The 21,415-nt window shown below is 52.2% G+C and overlaps 1 protein-coding gene across 1 annotated transcript in view; it reads right to left on the reverse strand.

The window, feature by feature from the left end:
- Positions 1-7,923, reverse strand: part of ERGIC1 (endoplasmic reticulum-golgi intermediate compartment 1) — a 77,965-nt gene extending 70,042 nt beyond the window's left edge. The window contains exon 1 of the mRNA XM_053656926.1: positions 7,780-7,923. Within this exon, the coding sequence (XP_053512901.1) occupies positions 7,780-7,799 (20 nt within the window). The 5' untranslated portion in view covers positions 7,800-7,923. The remainder of the gene's footprint in view (positions 1-7,779) is intronic.
- Positions 7,924-21,415: the final 13,492 nt, after the last annotated feature.

Consider the following 21,415-nt stretch of genomic DNA (forward strand, 5'->3'; position numbering starts at 1 on the left):
AAAAATGGCTCAAGAAGATCTCAAAGCCCCAGAGCCCATAACTCTAAGCGAAAAAGAAATAGCCAAACTTTCTGATGCACAGTTCAAAACACTGGTGATCAGGATGCTCACAGAACTGGTTGATTTTAGTCACAAATTAGAGGAACACATGAAGACTAAACTAATTGAAATGAAGGGAAATGCACAAGAAACCAATAGTGATGTAAAGGAAACTGGGACTCAAATCAAGGGAGTGGACCAGAAGGAAGAAAAAAAAATGACCAAACAGGAAAATATGAAGAAACAGAAACTCAAAAAAATGAGGAGAGTCTTAGGAGCCTTCAGGACATCTTTAAACACTCCAACATCCGAATTATAGGGGTACCAGAAGGAGGAAAGGAACAGTCATGAGTGGAAACCTTATTTGAACAAATAATAAAGGAGAACTTCCCCAATCTGGCAAAGGAAATAGACTTCCAGGAAATCCAGGAAGCTCAGAGAGTCCCAAAGAAGTTGGACCCAAGAAGGAACACACCAAGGCACATCATAATTACATTAGCCAAAATTAAAATGAAGGAGAGAATCCTAGAAGCAGCAAGAGATAAGGGGACAGTCACCTACAAAGGAGTTCCCATCAGACTGTCAGCTGATTTCTCAGAAGAGACCTTACAGGCAAGAAGGGGCTGGAAAGAAGTATTCCAAGTCATGTAATCCAAAGACCTACAACCAAGATTGCTCTATCCAGCAAAGCTTTCATTTAGAATGGAAGGGCAGATAAAGTGCTTCTCAGGTAAGATCGAATTCAAGGAGTTCATCATCACCAAGCCCTTATTATATGAAATGCTAAAGGGACTTACCTAAGAAAAAGAAGATAAAAAAGATGAACAGTGAAAGGACAGCAAACTCACAGTTATTAACAACCACGCCTAAAACAAAAGCAAACTAAGAGGACAGCTAGATCAGGAGTGGAAACATAGAAATGAAGATCTCAAAGAGGGTTAGCAACAGGGGAGTGGGAGGAGAAGGGGGGAGAAGGTACAGAAAATAAGTAGCATAGACAGTAGATAGAAAATAGATGGGGGGGCAAGAATAGTATGGGAAATATAGAATCTAAAGAACTTGAGACACATGGTCATAAACTAAAGGGGGGAATGGTGAGGGAGGGGTGTGCAGGGTGGAGGGGAATTAAGGGGGGAATAGAACAACTATAATGGCATAATCAATAAAATATATTTTTAAAAAACTAAATGAATAATGTGACTCTCATGTGGCAGCATCAGAGTTTTTGAGCTGGGGGCACCTGCTCTGTAGGTTTGGGGTGGCTATGTGATATGACGTCTTCAATGTCACACACGAGTATGCCCCCAAAAGGTCAACCTGACTGTGTGTCCGTTTTTCAAACAGAATAAATTCCTAGTGATTCCTATCTGTGTCGTGGGGCCAGGGTGACTTCTAAGTCCCCTGACGTGCCCAGCACAGGCTGGGTGCGGCGGGAGCTGGGGGACTGGCGGGCGTCACTGGTGAGATGGGCTTGCTCCTGCCCGGTCTTCCTCCAGAGATTCAAGCCTCGGGGCCAAAGTACAATGGAGAGAGTCAGCGTTCCAGAGGGGCTGCCACAACCCCCGTCCCCAGTGTTTCAGGGACTTGTGACTAGAATTAAATTTAATGACGGCCAGGCCTCGCATCTCCAATAGGGTTTCTTGGAACACTCAGTTCGTTTGGGTCAGATCTTACTGGTGTGCTGCCTAGCAGGTTCAAGGAGGTGGGGTGGGATCACACTGTCAGGTGTGCGGAGGTCCCCGGGGCCCCCCGATGTACCCGAGGTGCGGCCCAGCATCTCCGAGGGGCACTTCAAACAGCGATAATGACGCCCACTGAGCCGGCCAGGGGTTTACGCAGCACTCTGCCCGCCCTGGGGCCCTCAGCCGCACACAGAACCAGCCCTGAGTCTGTCCCGCCTCTGCCAAGAGCTGGGGTTTTTTAATCCGAGAACACACAGTAGGTGTGGGAGATTCTGTCCTGCCCTGTCCTCCGCCTGCATATGTAGCCGATGTAATTAAATCAACAGACCTAAATGTTAAGGTTGACAACAATTAGGCTAATCACCACTTCCCTAAAGAACCAATTAGGGCTGTCTCCCAAACCACATTCTGAGAAATGGTGCCCAGCACCATGAGCAATAGGGCGACTTAGACAGCAGTTAGTCCAGCAGAAGCGGGGCTGAACCCAGTTGCTCTGGCTCCTTTCACACGGGGCTTCTCAGAGCCTTCAGCATGTGAGGCCAGAATGTGAATCTCTGAGTGGGAGGCCCAGTGCAGAGGCGCACGGGCCAGGAGATGCTCGGTCTAGAAGGCCACACAGAGCAGGGCTTGGTCCTTACTAAGCAAATGACCAGGGAGTCATTAGTCTAGGTTCAGACTCGGGGAGGGTGGGGGCACTGAGACAGCAGGTCTAACAAGCTTTGGTGATGCTGCAGTCGCTGGTCTGGGGACCACGCTTTCTACAGCAAGGGTATCAGTGGAAAGATGAGACCCTTTACAGACCACTTGGCTGGTGAGAAAAGTCTCCAAGCAGGGAGCTGGCTTGCCAAGACACACAGGAGTGCCAGGTGGGATGAGACTCCAACCCCCAGCCTCCCCTGCGAGGACCAGCTCGCTGTCAGTTCCCAGGATTTAGGGTAACCTTCTCAGTCTTGGTTGTGCACTGAAATCATGAGAGGAAACTTAAAAGTACCGACGCCTGGCCCTGAGCGGCTGCCTCAGCTGGTTGAGCGTCATCCTGCAAAGGGAAAGGTCGCCAGTTCGATGCCCGGTCAGAGCCCATGCCTGTGTTGTGGGTTCAGTGCCCAGTTGGGGCGTGTGTGAGGGGCAACCGATCAGTGTTTCTCTCCTTCTCTTACTCCCTCCCTTCCCCACTCTCTGACACCTGCCTCCCTCCCTCGCCAGAGCCTGACTGTGGGGTCTGGGGTGCAGCCTAGTTTGGGGGCCCCGAGTGACGGTAACCTAGAGCTGAGGTTCGCTGGTGCAGAGGTAGCTGGTAAGCCTCACCTCACACATCCTGCTCACACCCTGCGTGCCTGCCAGTCAAGGCCAACTGCCCGCAGCAGCTCCAAACTAAAGGATGAAAGGATCGCCAGATGGGGACTGGAACTCTCGAGGTCACAGCTGGCTCCAGCCCTGGCTTCAGATGCTGTGGCATCACCGCCAGGAGCCCAGAGCGCCCAGGGAGGACGGCTTCCGATTCCTGTGCCCAGACGAGCAGGTAAACACTCGCTGTCCGCTCTAAGGCCTCGGTGGCCGAGGAGGGGAGCCTGGACTGTCCAGGGTGAGAGGCCCTAAGCCAGTGTGAGGCCGAAACAGGGGGGGTCTTTAAAGGCAATTTCAGAATTGGGTGTCAGGCCACCTGAGGCTGGTGTTAAAAAAAAAGAAAGATGGGCGACTTTAAGCTTCTTAATGAACACCGTTAGGAAAGGATTAGTGACAAGAATAAAGTCGATGAATCCAATTAGAGGAGGTTTCCATGTCTCTCAACTTGGTGAGCCGAGGGGGAAAGGCTTCAGAGTCGAGACCAGGGGCCAGACGGCAGTGCTCCAGGCCCAGCGCCTCCTGCCCACCCCCCGTGACCCTCACTCTGCACCTCCACGTGCTCACCTTCAAAGGGGGGCAACGGGGGGGGGGGTGTCTGCCTAAGGAGGCTCTTGGGGGATTAAATGAGTCAATAAACATGAGATTCTTGCAACAGGTCTGGTCCCAGTAAGTGCTCAACCAACTCGAAACACTGGCTTGATTTTCATATAATTTTTCCTTCCGTCAAATCTTTCTTAGATTAGATTTTTCCTGTTTATTTAAAATTTTAAAAACTCGTACAGTTTGTGTTCCCGTCCACTTCCCCAAGTTGCTTCTGGAACGAGACGGGGCAGACAAACAGGGACTCATGTCAGCCACAACCTGCGGAGTGTGCCCTCTGCGCTCACGACCCTGCGTAGTGGCTAGGGCTCAGCTGGCTGTGGGGAGTGAGGGGGGCCCACGAGGGTCTGCAGGGGGCCCCTCCGGCGAGTCCACAGAGGGAGCTAAGGAATTCATACTAAACCCTCAGAGCAACGGGCCCCGCTTGAAGGCTGAAATCAGGAAATGCACAAATCGGTCCGTTTTGGAAAACTCGTTCAAGGGGTCTCTCTGGGGCTGGAGGGCTGGGGTCTCCTGGAGGGAAGGCAGCTTGGAAGGGCCGAGTGCTGGGCACAGCACAAGGCTGATGATTCGGGTGTGGGACCTCTGCGGTCACCCAGGGCCCCACGCTCAGGAGGGTTCGTGCTTAGCTTAATGCTGTGCTGTCACAGTCCTCAAATTCTTGACGTCTTTCCAACGAGGGGGTTCTGAATTTTTATTGTGCACTCGGCGCCACAAGTTACGTAGCAGCCCTACCTTGTGGGGACATCTCACATGCCCGGTCTACCCTTCCTGGTGAGTCAGAGAAGGTGCCGATCCCCTTTCAAATGAAGAAACTGAGGCTCCAAGGAGGCAAGTCAAACTGTCAGGCAAGGACACAGAGCTGGTCAGTGCAGGGTAGTGGCACACCCTGGGTCTTGGGGTTTCAATTCAGGGGCCCCCACTGTGGGCAAGCTGGGCCCCTATGCCCCCTGAAAGCAGTGCTGAAGCTCCGCCCCCCCGCCGCCACCACCCCACCCAGCCCGGGCTACAAGAACTGCCCTGCCACTACCCCGGACTGAGCAGGACACAGCAGGTGGTACTTGGCCCCTGCCACCAGCAACTGAATCCGGTCTGGGCCAACGCCCCCGGATCTGGGTTGTGAGCCCAGTTCCATGACCACAGGGTTCAGTGATTGATGAAACAATGCAACAGAAGCAAAGCAAACACAAGCCATCTTTGAAGGCCCAGGCTCCTTCCTCTGGACCCTGCCTCCTCCCCTACTCCCAGCCATTCAGAACCAATTCAAGGCAAGGAGGGGAAAAGAAAAAAAATCACCAATAGCTGAAAACCTGCCAGGTACGTCTAAGGAGCCCGTGCGGCCCAGGCCGGGTCCTGGGAGTCACCAATGAATCAAACAGATAAAAATCTTTGGCCTGGGGAGCTTTTGCGTTTTAATGTGATGGAGAAAGAGGACAAGCATAATAAATCAGGTGAGTTGTGCCGTGTTAGAGCAGGTGCTTCGGTGGAAAAACTCAAATAATGCCAACAGGGGCCACAGTGCGTCGGGGGCCTCCTGTGTCTAAATGCCGCACACTTGTCACCCCATGTAGGACCCCCAACGAGCCCTCCCCACTCTCTCACCCCCAAACTATGGACAGGAAAAGGCGCCGGAGGCCGGCTGCACAAGGCCCCCTGGACTGTAGGAAAACAAGCAGTATTGATAAGAAAGGGCAAAATCCTCCTGGTTTGGTTTTAGGGAGAGCAAACAGAGAGCAGGCAGCCTGGCTCACTCCCAGGCCCTGAGGTGGGGGAGGGGTCCGATCATTCCCCACGGTTCTCAACCCTCCACACCCTCCCCTTTCTCCCAGAGCGAAAGCTTTGGAGCTCATGGCCCCAAATTCGAACCGCGGCTACACCACCTTGCCATGGCCCTGGCCAGACAGTCTCCCCATCCTCTGACTTAAAATGAGAGTAAAACTGCCTCTCACAGGTGACATGGGTGAATGCCCTATGCCCGCCTCCCTTCTCCCCTCCAGTGCTGCCAGGCAGGGCCACACATCCTCCAGCTCGGCTCGCTCTGTGGGGCACAGGACAGAGGGCTGAGCAAGGTAAACATCTGGTGACTCCACGCTGACGAAGGGGACGGTGTCTGGGGCAGTGGAGCCTCCCTTAGAACCTGAGCCCTGGAGTTCACAGATCTCTGCAAAGTGCAGGTTTCCGGACACCAAGGGCTCATCCTCCAAGGTGGGAATGGAAAGTGTGGAATCCGCATTTCCGGGCAGGTGGTGAGCCCACGCCCTCCAGGGACTGATTAAAGTGAAGCTGGGGCCCCCACGGCCCTGAACACTCCAAACCTCCCACTCAGGGGCTGCCAGGCCGGGAACTGTGCGTGACCAGGGCCCTGGCCCACCCTTCAACCTAGCCCCTGTGAGGTCCAGGGCAAGAGGCTCAGCCTCTTAAAACGAGGGGATTAGGTACAGAGGCAAGGGATGCAATGAGTAGAAGCAGGGATTCCCCCAAGGTCAAAAATGGTTGAGTCACATGGGGATGGAGAAGGGGCTGGAACTATCACCTGGAAGAGGGGAAGCTCTGTGCAGCCAGGAACCCAGGTGCCAACCGCAGCTCTAATAGCCGAAATGTTAATGTCAGGAGGAAGACTGGCCCTCGAATTCCATCAGAGGAGTTTCCTTGTCCAGAACAGCCCCGTGTCTGCGAGCGATTGTCAGAGACCTGGTCCAGGCCGCTGGCAGATGCCTGCGAGGTGGCACCAGTGCCCAAGACAGGCTGGAGCACCCCGTCAGCCCATGCGAGAGGTCCCAGGCCAACACCCTCTCCGGGCCTGACCCCCACCGTGCCCACCACCATGGGGGGCACTGCCAGGCTTTTCTTCCAGAGAGGGCTGTCACTGTACCCTGATGGAGGGAGGGACAACACTCAGGGAGGGAGAGTCCCCTCCTGGGAGGTGGGCCCGGAACCCTGGTTTTGCAGACAAGGAAATGGCCTCATGGAGAAGCTTCTCACCCACTAACTCCTACTTCTAAACCTGCGCTCAGCCCTCACAGGTGGGACTTGGTGGTTAGCTCCCACCCGCAGGCGGTGACATGAGATTCTGGGGGACCCGTTCTCAGGTCACCCAGCCGAGCGACGAGGGGCAGTCTGCAGGCAGAACCTTCTCCCTGACTTCCAGAACATAGCCCGCTGCTCAGTGGACGGGGCAGAGCCTAGATTCCAACTCAGCTCCCGCCCACACTAACGGGTCTGTTTTCCTGAACACACAACCCATGGTGTGGCTGCCTCAGGCCACGGCATCCCTGGGGCTTCATGTCCCAAGGGCTAGTCTGGCGGAGACCCCTTCCCAGGCAGGCTTCCAGAAGGCCTAGCCCAGTACAATGTGGACCATGAGGCGGCCGGACCCACAATGGACCCATTGTGGTGACTGGAGAAAGCCAAGGCCAGACCCTTGGGCCCCTTGCACAGCACTGCTCCAGGCTCCTTGGCCTCTCCCCTCGCCATGGCGCCCCCATACCCAGAGCCCAGGACCAGGGCTGGCCAGGGGGACAGGCCTCCTGTTCTGCCTGCCTAGCCGGGGCAGCAGGAGCCTGGGGTAACCCAAACCCCTCCAGCTGCCCCGCTGGCAGGACGGGCTGCAGACCCTAGGGATCCCTGGGGGCTTATTCAAGGTGCCCAGGACGCACCTGTCAGTTGGGTGGGGTCCCCGAAAGGAGGCTCTGCAGAGGGCAGGAAAGGGATGGCCACCGGGCTCCCAGCTGGAGGAGGGAGCAAATCTGTGTCCCAGGATGGGGGGAGGGCGACGCGGGCCTGTGCAGTGTGAGGACCTGCTGCAGGGGGACAGGCAGGCTGGGGAGGGGTTCCGCGGAGCGGAGGGATGGCTGGCCCGAGGTGGGTGGTTTGGCCCGAGGTGGGTGGTTTGGCCCGAGGAGGTTGGGCTGCACGAGGGAGCCTTCCGCGGCCCGGGCTTGCTTTGTGTGTGGCTGGCGGCCGGCCTGGGGACCCTGAGGGCCTGCAGAGGCATGCAGGGGGCAGGGGGGGTCCCCCAGTGCATGCCAAGCAAGAGGAACCCGCAGCGTGCCCCGGCACCCCCGGCGCCTGCGGACGGACGGGGCATCCCGGTGGCCGGGGTCGCCACACTCACCTCCTGAAGTCAAAGGGCATCGTGCCGCCGCCGCTGAGGGGTAGGAGCCTGCAGGCCAGGCGGGCCGCGGCGCCGCGTGGGTCCCAGCCGGCTGCCAACGCCTCCTCCGGCGGCCCCGCCCCCGCCGGGCGCCCCCCGCCCAGACACCCGCCGCTAGCCGCTCGCCGCCCGCCACCCGCCACCGGGAAGTGACGCTCCGCGCAGCCCATTGGGCGCCGCCGGCCCGGACGCCCCTTCCGCCGCCTGGTTTAAGGGGCCCGCGGGCCTGGAGGGGGAGGGGAGGGCCTTGGGAGGTCTAGGCTCCGGGAGGGGAAGGGATCCCCTGGGGACAACCTAGTCTCTGCCAAGCCCCGCGCTCTGTGTTCCTTCGCCCTCTCCCTCTCTCCATCTCTCTGTGGCGTCGGGGCAGCCCTGCTGTCTCTCTGAGCCTCTGTTCGTTGCATTTGTAAAACAGATTCCTTGAGTTGTGACCAGTAAATGGAAGGGTCCGGATTTGGGCAGTGCCCAGCGTCGAGCTGGCAGTAAGGGCCAGCTACTGGGTGAGAAGGGTGAGCAGGCAGTCCTGGTTTGTAGGGTGCACAGTTTGACAAAAAGACACTTCCCGGCTGCACCTCTGGGTGGGGTGGGGGGGAAGACCCTTGGCTTCTCCATAGAGTCCCCCCACCCCACCCCACCTCCGTCCCGGATGTGTACTGAGAGAGCCGGGAAACTTATTCCAGGGCTGTTTCCCTAGGGATCAAATGAGAAAGTTGGTTTGGTGCAGTCTCTGGCACGGAGGGCTCAGGCCCCTGGAGTCGCTGCGGTCGGCCCGGTGGCCGCCTCTGCTCTCACCTTCCAAGGGCACTCAGGACACGCCAGCTGTCTCAGAGGCGGACAGCCACCTCCATTCCCCTCTGTGAAAGTCACAGGTAGCGGGCATCTCCCTGGACTAGGGAAGATGGCAGCTGAGATAACCTAAGACCCCCTGTAGAGGACACTCATTCTGAACTTCCCCATTTCTGCCCTCCGCCCCCCATCAAGGCTGTGGTGTCTCCAGGTCTCAGGGCTTGAAAAACCCCAGGGGAGGAAGGCAGAGGCTCCTGTTCTAAAAGAGGGGCCCGCGGGTAGTTAGTTTGTCTATAAATAGAGGGTGGTGGTGATACCTGGCCTCTGGGAGGATTTGGAATGCACAGCCTCAGTATGGGGGTGCTGCTGTAGGGGGAACCCTGAGCCAAACTCTTCCCCATGGAACCACACACGGCCTGATCAGTTGCCTCTCCTTCCCTCTGATCTCTGGCATTTTCTGTTCATTCATTTGTTCATTTGTTCACTCATTCATTCAATAAGGGACTTGGTACTCTTGGGAGAGAGGAATAAGTCTCAGCCTGAACTGGAAACCTGAGGGCTGGGCCCAGTGGACTCTTTGTTGGCCCTGCGTGGGAAGGAGTCCTTCAGCAGCAGGCCTTTGACCACAGTCTTCCTCCTCAAAAGGTGGTCCACAGGCCAGTGGTTAGGGCATCGTGGGCAGGTTCTCAGCCCCAGTCCAGATCTATAGAATCAAGTGTGTATTTTGCATAATCTCCAAGAGATTCATTGGCACGTTTAAGTTTGAGAGGCATTGTGATAGAGGACCTGACTCCTGGAGGTGGGGTCCATGGGGGAGCTTTTGAACCTCCTGTTCCTTTTCCCTGGGATACATTCCTCTCTCACCTCCATGGTGCGGTGTGGGCAGAGAACACACGTGTCTCCCAATAGCCGCTCACCCTCTCTTCATACCTGTGAACTGTAAACAGAGCCCAGAATGGAGCCAAACTGCATGGCTTCATGGGCCACCTTGTCTGCTAACTAACTTATGTTACCTCTGTCCCTCAGTCTTCTCTTCTGGAAAATGGAGGCAATGCCAGTGCCTTCTTCACAGATCTGTTATGAGGATGAAATGTGTTGATGGATGTCAAGGGCTTAGGTCTGTCCCTGGCACAGTGAGAATGAAAGATAGAGTTGACTATAGTTGCTATTTTTGTATGATGATGGAGCTCCCAATTTCTGGCTGGGGATATGGGTGCTCAGGATGAAAGTTTCATTCCCAGCTTCCCTTGCAGCTAGGTGTGGCCATGTGACTAAGTTCCGGCCATTGATGCGGAAGGGGCAGCGGCATGTGGCAGCTTCGGGGAGAGTTGGTATACATTACTCTCTGTGTCCCTTTCTCCATCTGGACGCCCAGAAAGTGGATGTCACCGTCCTGGACCACGCAGTGCAAGGCAACAAGATAGAGGAGCCTGGGTCCCTGTCACTGAGTGGCACAGTACCTGTCCTCACACACCTACCCAGACATCTAGGCGAGAGAAAAATAAACGTCAATCTTGTCTGAGCTACTGTTATTTTGTGACAGACTATAGAAATGATCTCTGAAAGTATAGTCTTTGAGCTACTGTTATTTTGGATCGTTGGACACTTACACCTGAACGAGGTGCTAGGCGGGTGCCCAGCCTCGGGTCAAAGACTTTATGCATCACAGGCCGGGTCCCCTGGTATATGCCCCCATGGCACCCTGTAGTTTTCCTTGGGAGAACCTGTTATGGTTTGTGACTAGATTACTGTAACTGGCTAGTGCCTTCCTCCCCATCTTGAGTGGAAACTCTCCAGGGAGGATGGACATCTGCTTGTTCCCTGTGGTCCCCCAGCATCCAAGCAGAGCCTGCTCATGGAGGGGAGCAGTTCCTATGAAGGCTGCATGGAGGCTTCCCAGGGAGGCTGGCCTCCCCAGAGCACAGAGCCAGTGGGCGCGGGGTGCATCGGGGAGGATCTCCGTGGGAACTGCTGAGGTCTGCACACCACCCGGCTGCCAGCCCACCGCTCGAATGACAGGGGAGGTATTGCTAAGGAGCGAGTAGGAAAGCTCTGGATCTCTTGGCCCAGGGGAGTGACTTCCTAGCAGCTGAGTTTTAGGATTCTTCACCCTGTGGCGCCCTGCGGTCGCCAGCCTCCTGATATTCCCATGGCCTTGTGCAATCCCCTCCCACGGCGAAGAGGCCTGACCTGGGTGACCAACAGGACATTGCAGAAATGACAGTGTGTGACTCCTGAGGTCGGGCCGTACAGGGCCTCAAGGCTTCTGCTTAAACTCTCCTGACTCACTTGTTCTAAGAGAAGTCAGCTTCCGGGTCAGAAAAATGCCCAGCACCATTACGGAAGGGTCATTGCAGTGAAGAACAGGCCCAGCAGCTGGTCCTGGACACCTGCCCCTTAGAAACCACGAGAGGTGACTGTGCTGGTGGTGTCCAGCCACTAAACTGTGGCCATCGGTTGCATGGGGCAGCAGGCAGTTTACACGGCCTCTGTCCCCCAACTAGTCTGGTGAAACGGAAACCCCTTCAGTCAGACGGTCCCCCCACCTGGGTGACCTGCACCCATTGCTTAACCGGATGGGTGTCTGAGTGTGATGTGCAGAATAATAATACTTCACCTGTGGCAGGTAGCCTCTAAAATCTCCACCCCAGTTAGTCCACCTCTCAGTATTCATACCCTTGTGTAATCCCCTTCCTGAGAGTGTAGGCTGGGCCGACTAACTCCCTTCTGCAGAACAGACGAGGGCAGAAGCAATGGCATGTCGCTCCTAAGGCTATGCTATGAAAATACCGCGACTTCCGTCTTGGACACTCTCGCTGTCCCTCAGGCCCATCGCCCTGGGCCAGCCAGCTGCCGCCTTAGGAGGCAGCCCCCTGGGGAGGTCCACATGAGTGAGCTTACAGGGGAATCTGACTAGGCCCCGCAGCAACCATTTGAATGAGCTTAGAAATGGACCCGTCAGCCCCATTGGATCCTGAGGTCACCCCAGGTCAGCCTTGGGGTGACCTCAGCCCTGCAGCCTCATGGGGAACCTTGACCTAGAGGCTAGAGGCACCCCACTGAGCTGCATCTGGATCCTGTGAGATGACAAATGTTTTAAGCCCCTAACTCTGGGGTAATGTGTTACACAGCAACGGAAACAAATACACGGTCCTAGGAGCTTGCTGGGAAGATGAAGTAACGTGCCCAGTGCCCAGCACATAGTATGTGCTCATTAAATGCTTACTGAATGAATCAGTCAGAAACATGGAAAGTTCTACAGCGTAGAATGTTCCCTGGGCCCAGTGCTCACTCCCCATCACTCCCTCCTGCAAACGAGTCCCTGAAGTTGTTTCAAGCAGGGGACTGGCCAGGTCAGATTTGTTTTTCTGTAATAGGAGATGTGTTCCATGGGTGTGGCTGGTCCTGCTAAGGTCTGGTTGAAGAGAGATTAAGAAATAATAACCCTTTGTCAGCTCAGAGAAGTCTGCAGGGTAACTTGAGCCTCCTAGAAGGTAAGCCTGCAATCAAACAACTCTCCTTTCTTGTTCTACTCAAGTCTCATGACCAACCAGAAGACAGTCATTCATTCATTCATTCATTCATTCATTCATTCATTCAGTTATTCACTGAACACCTCTTTTTGACAGGTCCTCTGGACGTAGAAATGAATACGACATCCTGTTTGCAAAAAGCAGGACGGGGGTGAGCAAAAGTGTGTTGCCATTAAAAATGCGGGGGCCGGGCCACCAATTCCTGGGTGCATGTCGTTCTGTACAGTGGCGAGGGCAGCGGCGGAGGTTCTGAGAGGCCGGAGGGGCTGCCCAATTCTACCCATGGGTTAAATCAGTCTGAACATGTTCGGTGGAAAGTGACAGAAATCATCTGCAAACAACACACACTGTCTCAGGCCAAAAAAGAGAGAAGTCCAGAGGTAGATGGGCTTCAGGAGCAGTTAAATCCAGGCACATCCACAGCAGCTGCGAGAATCTCTCCCCATGTCCCTGGGCCCCTCTTCTTTCTCTGGCTCCCAGCTCCAGGCAGGCTTTCTGGTAAAATGTCTGCCTGTAGCTCCAGGCTGATGCTTTCTGGCTCAGCCATGCCAGCAGATAAAGATGACCTGTTTCCTGATATCCCCAGCGAAGACTCCAGGGCCGACTCTCAGGGACCCAGCTTAGGTCACAGCCCTGAACGGTACCCTCCTCAAGAAAGGAACCTGCAGATTGGCCAGGCCTAGGCTAAATGCCAGCTCCTAGAGCCTGGAATGGGATAGCCTCATGCTACACACAGGGATTCAGGATTCAGATGGGAGAAGGGTAGTTTCCTTTAAAAAAAAAACAAAAACAGAGCAGCATGGCCAAAGATGGAGAGGATGTTAGTAGGCTAAATCATCAGGTATTTTCTCCAGGGAGTCAGGGAAGGCTTCCCGGAGGAGGAAGAGTGACAGCTGAGACCTGAAGAACAAATAGGCAAGTAATCAGGGGGAGAAAGGCAGGCGTCTCTGCATTGCCTGGGAGGAGCCCTCAGGCTGGAAGGGAGGAGGGAGAGCTGGCGCTTCCCAAAGAGTTGAGGGTCTGCCAGAAGGCTAGATGGGAGACCTTGGGATCAGGGGTCCACCAGAGACCTCATACCCCCTTCCGAGAGACTCACTAACCCTGGCAGGAAAGGTGTTCTACAAATATTTATTGAGTGACTATGACGGGCTAGAAAGAAGCCTGGCCTTGACCTGGGGTTGGCATTCAGGTGGATTGGGAAATGGACCCCGAATCTCACTGTGTTAGCACACAGAAGGGAGAGAACACTTGACCCCCCACTCTCTGTCCAGGGCTTTTGTGAGGTCATTGTGAAAGTAATTTCTAAATACATAAGTAGTCTAGGAATACATTTGCTGTTGAAAAAATGAAAACTTTTGTCCTGGCTGGTGTGGCTCAGTGGCTTGAGTGCCAGCCCTTGAACCAAAAGGTTGCTGGTTCAATTCCCAGTCTAGGGCGCATGCCTAGGTTGTGGACCAGGTCTCCAGTTAGGGGTGTGTGAGAGGCAACCAGTTGATGTTTCTCTCCCTTTCTCTCTCCCTCCCTTCTCCTCTCTCTGAAAATAAATAAATAAATACATAAAAAGTTTTTTTTTAATGGCAGCTTTTCAGGTTAGCCTAAATCCTGCTCTGATCTCTAGCTCGATCTGGGTTTTCTTACACTTCTCCAGAAGGAATCCCCATTTTCAAATTAGTGTGAATCCTTCCAATATTTTTCTCTACGTTTTTCCTGCATATGTGTTTTTAAAAATATTTTATTTATTTATTTTTAGAGAGAGGGGAAGGGAAAGAGAAAGAGTGGGAGAGAAACATCAGTGTGTGGTTGTCTCTCATACGCCTCCTACTGGGGACCTGGCCTGCAACCTAGTCATGTGCCCTGACTGGGAATCGAACTGGCAACCCTTTGCTAAACAGGCCCGTGCTCAATCCACTGAGCTACACCAGCCAGGGCTGTGTTTTGTTTTTATTTGTCCCGTCAGGTTCCTAGTGTCCTGGGGATGAATGATGCCCCTGGGAGATTTCGGTCTAGCCGAGTGCAGACTTGTTGGAGGCGTGTATGTGTGGTTTTTCATGGGATGCTCCCGTCAGCCCCACTGCCAATGAGCCAATCAAAGCCCAGCACACGTCACATGTCAGGGACTCCTCAGTGACTCGCCACGGCTGGTGAGTCATGGAGCAGGAGTCAGAATTGGAGTTCTCTCTCCAAGTTCACGTTGCACCTGCCCTTTACCCAATCTGCCCGTGGTTTGTGCCTTACGCCTTACTTTTCCTTTGGCTTATGACATCATCAAAAGCACCGTTTAAATGGCAGGTCAATTGTAATACAAAGGACACATTGGCCAGCTCCCTCCCCTGTTAAAAATACCTCCCTGGCTCCCCATGCTTGAAGGATTGGGACTAAGAACCTCAACCCAGATGGAAAAGATCTGCTAGTCAGGGCTTCCCGCGACTTCTCCAGCGTCCCCCGGCCGGGCCCCGCCTTGGGGGGCAATGCTCCGTCTAGTACGCATTTCCCATCACCTCCAAGCGATGAACTCAGTTCTGACACTCTGCCTGGAGAGAGAGTCAGATACCACGGGTTCGAGGTTCAGTGCTACAAGACTGCCCCCGCCCTGCACTTCAGATGCCCATCTCAAGTCCAAGTTGTCATCTGTGCTTCTGAGTGACGTGCTCCGTGGGAAATTCCCGAGAGCCCCTCCTTGGGCTCAATTACTTGGCCCAAGTGGCTCACAGAACTCAGAGAGACAGCTATGTCCAGGCATCAGTGTGTTACAGAGGATGTTATAAAGGATTAAGCACCAGATGAAGAAGGACACAGGGCAGGGATGAGGCAAGGGGGTGGAGCTTCCGTCTCCCTGTGGGCAGGAACTACCCCTGCAGTAGTGACTGACTGAAGGAGATCTCCAGCCCCTCTCCACTCCCCGAAGGTGGGGTGCTAAGTTCCAACCCTCTCATCCACTGATGAGCTCCCTAGGGGCTTTCCAAAAGCCATCTCATTAACATAAACTCAGACGTAAAGACATTGCTCTCCTCACTGAGAAAGTCGCAAGGGTTTTGGAAGCTTTGTGGCAGAAATGGAAGACCGAACAGATATATTTTATCATAAATCACAATTCTGCACTCCAGAAAAAAGAAATTGCCCACGGCCGCCCTCAGGCCAGTGTTTCTCCTCGTCTTCCCTTCCTGCCCCGGGGAAGATCCTCATTCTTACTCTTTGCCAAGTCTACTACAGCTCATCCTTTAGTTCTTGGTACTGTGCCATCCCTCTGGGTTGTCCCCTCTTGGTTTTCCTCCCTGCTACCTCCTGTGTGACCCATGAGATCTTGCATTTACCCTGACCGAGGCTTTTCTCAGCCCCGTCTAATTGCCGGTAGAGTTGCCTGCCACTCGAGGGCAGGCTCCTGGAAGTGAGGTTGCTCTTCCTTCACCTGTGCCCCCAGGCCTCAAACCACACCTGCAAGCACCCCGCACGCACTCGGGGGTGGGCGCTGCCTCCCTGCCCGGGAAGTATGACAAGTGCTTCCTCGAGAGAGGGAAGGGTTGAGTTCATCTCGAGTGGGCATTTCGGTGAAGGTGGGGGAGAGACGAGGTAAACATCGGGGAAGAGATGGGACTGGGAAGAGGAACCCAAGGTCTCAGTTTGCCCAGACGGCAGTCACATATCCAAATGCGTGATGTCACGGTGACTCAAACTGCTCAGCTGTTGCTCTGAACCCCATGACGTTCCTCTTTTCTTCTCTTCCATCGGGGCTTCCAGGCTGGGAAAGGGGATGCGGGCCATGGATTTCATCTGACATCAACCCCGCCAAGGGCTGGTTGGGGCTTCATCAGCTTGTCCACGTCCCTCGTTTCAAAAGAGAATCAAAACCCTCTGCCCACTCCTGAAACCGGCAGGGTTTCCTGAGAAGAGGGAGGGGGAGCTCACTCTCTGGAGGAACCGTTCCCCTCCTCCAGATAACAGTTAACACTCGCTGTCTCTTAATTCGAATTTTGCCTCAAAATTCCAGGGTCATCTTCTGTTATTACTGGAATTGGGGGAAGCCCGAAGCTTTCACCCTTTCCTCTCACTTCCCTTTTCTCCGAACGAATGTGAGGGAAAGGCTCTCTTCATTTCTTTTTGTTAATAGCATGGCATGCTTCTTTTACTAGAAAAGTACAAAATGATATTTAAAAACCAGAAAAATGCGGTAGAAAGTGCAAGAACCCCCGGGTGGAGACTCACCGTATCTTTGAGAGTTCTTCCCGCCTTTATTCTACATGGGGTTTTTAAAAACCATGGGACATACAGACCAAACAGGGTGTGTAACACTTATACATATACATATATATATAGATATATATTTATATATAACTTAAAGAATTATGGAATAAACACCCATGTATCCATCACCTAGCTTAAGAAAATAGACCATCGCCAATACCTTAGAGCCTCCCATGTGCCCTCCCCACCCAATTCAACCAGAGGTAGCCATCATTTCAAACTTCATGAGTAATTTCTCTCGGGTTTCTTAATAGTTATATATATATATATATATATAGAGAGAGATAGATAGATATGTACACACACTATATATATTACTATATTTTATATTATACATATACACAGATACATGTATATTACTATATACATATAGTGTATGTATATAGTAGATCATGTACATACACCATATACTATATACTATATAGCATGTATATACACACTATACACTATATACTATACTGTATATAGTGTATGCTATATAGTATAGTATAATGCATAATATATAGTATATAGTGCATGTGTATCATAGTGATGTGTATATAAGTATCCATATAGTATATAGTGTGTTTGTGTGTATACACACATATAATATATAGTATCCCCAAACAGTGCGATGTTTTTGACCTTTGTATAAGTGGAGTGCATCACTCTGCGACTGGCCCCTCTGGTTCACCGTGCAGGTGGGTGTGTCCGCGTCGGTGGGTGTGGTCGAGATGCCTGGTCCCGCTGCTCCCTAGCGGTCCACTGTCTGGGGGTGGGTACCCGATGCTCCAATCTGTCTATCCATTCTTCTGCTGCGGGACACACGCATGGTTTCCAGGATGTGTTTGATCTTTGGAACATTTTATTAAATGAAATTATTACGGGTATTTTTGTCAGGGTAACGTGCACTGAAACAGAAAGTTTCCCATTTTTGGTGTCTCCAAGGGTCCAGCGCAGCAGCAATCGGCACACTAACGCTGTCGTGCCGCCATCCCCACCCTCAGCTCCAGAGCGTTCTCCCTTCCCAACCGAGACTCTGTCCCGGTGAAACTACCCCCCCCATTCTTTTCTCGCCCCAGCCCCGGACAACCACCATTCTGCTTTCTGTCTCTATTAGTCTGAAGGCTCTCTGTGCCTCGTATAGGTGGAGTCATACGGCATTTGTCTTTCTGTGAGGGTTCATTTCACTGAGCATAACGTCCTTGAAGCCCATCCCTGTCCTAGCCGGCGGGGGTCGACCTGTCCTTCCCTCCTGAGGTTGAATCATACCCCATCTGCCACATGTTGTTTATTGAAGGGGAGCAGAGTTTGCCGCCCCCAAACAGGCCTCCTCGTGGTACCCATGGTTTGAAGCTGGACCATTTTAACACACAGCAGGCCTGGAAGAAGCTCTGAAAACCCAGCAGAAGTCCTTTTGTCAAAGACATTTTCCTTACTCTTTGTTTGCTCTGCTCTTACTTGTCACCTCCCTCAGCTGACTCCCCAGTCCCTACATCCCTGTCTTTAGCTGCCAGTACTATTGCAGGTGGTGGCTTCTGCTATTTCCACAAGTTACTTGGTGTCCCGGGGTCTCTCTCACGAACACAGGAGGTAGACGCGTGTGGGGAAGGAGCACACTTCCCTCCACCCTTCTCGGTTCTTTCAGCTGATCTAACAATGAACACTCATTCATGAATAAACAAGAGAGAATGACCAGACTTAGTGACATCTGCGTGTATGGGAGCCCCATGGACATGAGCGAGTCAGAGACCCCACCTACATGAGAGGTTCAGAGATGGAAACGGAAAATGGGGTGCATGTGGCGTCGTGAGCTAAGGATGAAATCAGGCACCGTGGGGACTCAGGGGGGTGAGGTCCCCGCCGGTGGGGACCAGAGCAGAGGTCCTGCACTGAGAAGTTTGCCCTGCCCTGCAGGCGGGTCATAAAAAGTTATCTCTGGTGATAACTCTTCGCACGGGCGAGGCCCCAAAAGCAAGTGCTTTCAGGGAGCGGTAAAAATCTCTCGAGCCTCAGGGTCTCAGGTGCCTTCAGCTCAAAATAGTTCCCAAACCTAAGTGGCACCTGTCGGGGAGGCCGGGTCTGAAGCCCTTCATGTATTATTAAACTTTGGTTCCTTTTTCTCCTGCCCGTCTGTCTCCCGAAGTGTCCACCTGACACTATCCATTGGTCTGTGGATGAACACCTGGGGCTATTCCCACCCTTTGGCTCAGGGCAATAATGCTGCTAATGAACTTGGTTGACCAAATATCTGTCGGGAGTCCCTGCTTTCTGTTATGTTGGGCTGTACACCCGGAAGTGGAATGGCTGGGTCCCACAGTAATTCTGTTTGTCATTTTGGTGGCACTGCCGTATTATTTCCACGGCGGCCCCACCACTGATATTCCCGCCAGCAGGACGCAATTCCTCCAGTTCCTGGTGGTTTTGTTTGTTTTCAGTAATGGGCATCCTAACGTGTGTGTGAAATTATTCCAGAGTTTTCCTTTTTATTTTATTTTAATTTATTTACTTTTAGAGAGAGGGGAAGGGAGGGGAAAAGAGAGGAAGAGAAACATCAGTGTGTGGCTGCTTCTCACGTGGCCCCCACTGGGGACCTGGCCCACGACCCAGGCATGTGCCCTGACTAGGAATCAAACCTGCGACCCTTACTGCGTTCAATCTACTGAGCTACACCAGCCAGGTTTTTAATGAACAAAACAGCTATGGCTTTTCTAGTACATTGTACCCTGGTATTCATGGGCAAGGGTTTTTCTAGTTATAAAATTAAGAACAGAATTTTTGGGTCATAAGATACAGTGTGTGTGTGTGTGTGTGTGTGTTATTTTTTAAGAGTAGAGCACCTACGTACATTGTCACCAAGAGTAGATGATCTGGTTGTTCCGCATCGTAACACGGGCTGTTGCCAGACCTTTAAGTTTCACCAGCTTGGAGGGTGTGAGATGATATTTCGGTGTGGTTTTATTTTGCATTTTCATGAGTAATTACAAGATTAAACTTCTTGTCATGGGTTTCTGGTCATATGTGTCCCCTCTTATGCAAAATATCTGCTCTAAGTCTTTTGTCCATTTAAAAATATTTTTTTAGTACTTTTAACCTTTATTGTATATATTTTTTACCTTTTAGTCCCCTTATATGCTGCTCCCCCGCTGGCCATTTTCCTATTCGATTGCCTGCCTTAATTCTATGAATTGGTGGGATTCTTTGTATATTCCGGACACTAATCATTTCTTGATGACACATTACAAATATCTTCAAAAGTATGGCTTGTCATTTCTTTTCTCTGGGCGAACAGAAATTATTTGAACTTAGTCAAATGTATCAGTCTTTTTCTTTGTGGCTGTACTTTTTGTATTTTGCTTAAGAGAACCTGTCTGTATCTCAGATGCTAAAGACATTCGATATTTTCCTTCTGAGAGTATGTTCGCACACTCGCCGAGGTGGAACTGACAAACAGCATTGTGTAAGTTCAGCACGTGTGCACAGCAGGATGATTGGGATGCGCGAACACATTGTGAAATAATTACCACAATCAGGTTGGTTAACACATCCATCACCTCGCATAGTTACCAACTGCGTGTGTGTGTGTGTGTGTGTAGAACATCTGAAACCTAGTCTCTTAGCCAATTTCAAGTATAAAATACAAAATTTAAAGATAGACTTCATGCCATATGCTAGATCCTCACAACTTACCTTTGTCTGAAATCTGTCCCTTCTGACCGACATCTCCCCATTTCTCTGCTCCCCTGACCCCATCAACCACTGTTCCCCTGGTTCTACAGGGTGGGTGTTTTTAGAGGCCACACCTAAGGGAGGTCACTCGACATTTGTTCATCTCTGTCTGACTCACGGTAGTTAGCATAATGTCCTGAAGGCCCATCCACGTTGTCGAAAACAGCAACATTTTCTTCTTCTTTATGGCTGAATAATTCTTCTCAGAGTTTTAAGGTGTTTCTTTCATATTTAAAGCCTCCATCCGCCTGGAATTGATATCTTTTCTATGTCTTCCCAGCGTTTTTTATGGCGTCATTGGCTCTTGCCCCATGGGACTTCAGGGCCCCCCCACCCCCAGAAGTGAGGTCTTCCGACCTGCGTGGGTCCCTCGGCTGAGGCCCTGTGCTCGGTTCCATTCACCTATTTGTCAATCGCTGGACCAATTTCATGCTGTAGAAACTGTGGTTGCTTTACCGTCAATCTTGTAAGTTACTTCTCTGCCCAGAATTCAGCTTTGGGAGGATCCTAGCCTTCCTTGGCCCTTTGCTCTTCCACGTAGGTTGAAGGTTTGGCTTGCCGAGTTATATGAGAAACTCAGCTGGCCTTTCTACTGGAATAGCATTAGGACGCTTTGAAAACTGCCATCCTATCCATGAACATGGATGCATCTCTGTATATTTAGGTCTTTCAAATGTCACTGAATAAAATTTTCGTTTTCTTAAAACGGCCTTGACGATTTGTCTGCGGCATGCTTATGGCTGTTCTTGTAAACAGTATCTGTGTCCACAGCACTGCTAAAATGTACTTGTACCGACATTGAATAAAGGTGTTTTTCAGATCGAAAAGGTTGGTGTTTGTGCTGCCTGTCACCACCAGAACCAACCAGTAGAGACGAGGATTGAATCGTTAAGGGGGCTTTTATTCAGGCGGCCAGCGATCGGAGAAGACAGCGGGTTACCTACCCTCAAAAGCAATCTTAACATCTCCTTTCAAGCCGACGTTTTCTGAGACATTCAAGGAGAATAAAGCGTGGGTAAGGGGTTTGGAAAAAGGTTAATTGGATCAGAGTTGAAGTTCAGCAGGCAATTCTCCTAGTGCTTCTTTATCTGGGGATCTTCTTTGTTTGTATCAAGAAGTTCCCTCCCTGGACGTACTCCACGGCTTTCAGACCCCTGGGTGCAAAGGTCAAGTTGCTCGTCAACCTCCGGGAGTCCCGGGCTCAGGCACTGTGGTTCCTGGAATAATCACTTTCCACACCAGGAGTATTAGTCACTTACGCCTCTCAACTAAGGCCAAGGTCCTTCCACGTGCATGAATCATTAAGCCACAGGTGGCAAATACAAGGCCTG

The sequence above is a fragment of the Artibeus jamaicensis genome, unplaced genomic scaffold, assembly GCF_021234435.1.
Source record: "Artibeus jamaicensis isolate MK-2021 breed Jamaican fruit bat unplaced genomic scaffold, CSHL_Jam_final scaffold_3151, whole genome shotgun sequence".
NCBI lineage: Eukaryota > Metazoa > Chordata > Mammalia > Chiroptera > Phyllostomidae > Artibeus > Artibeus jamaicensis.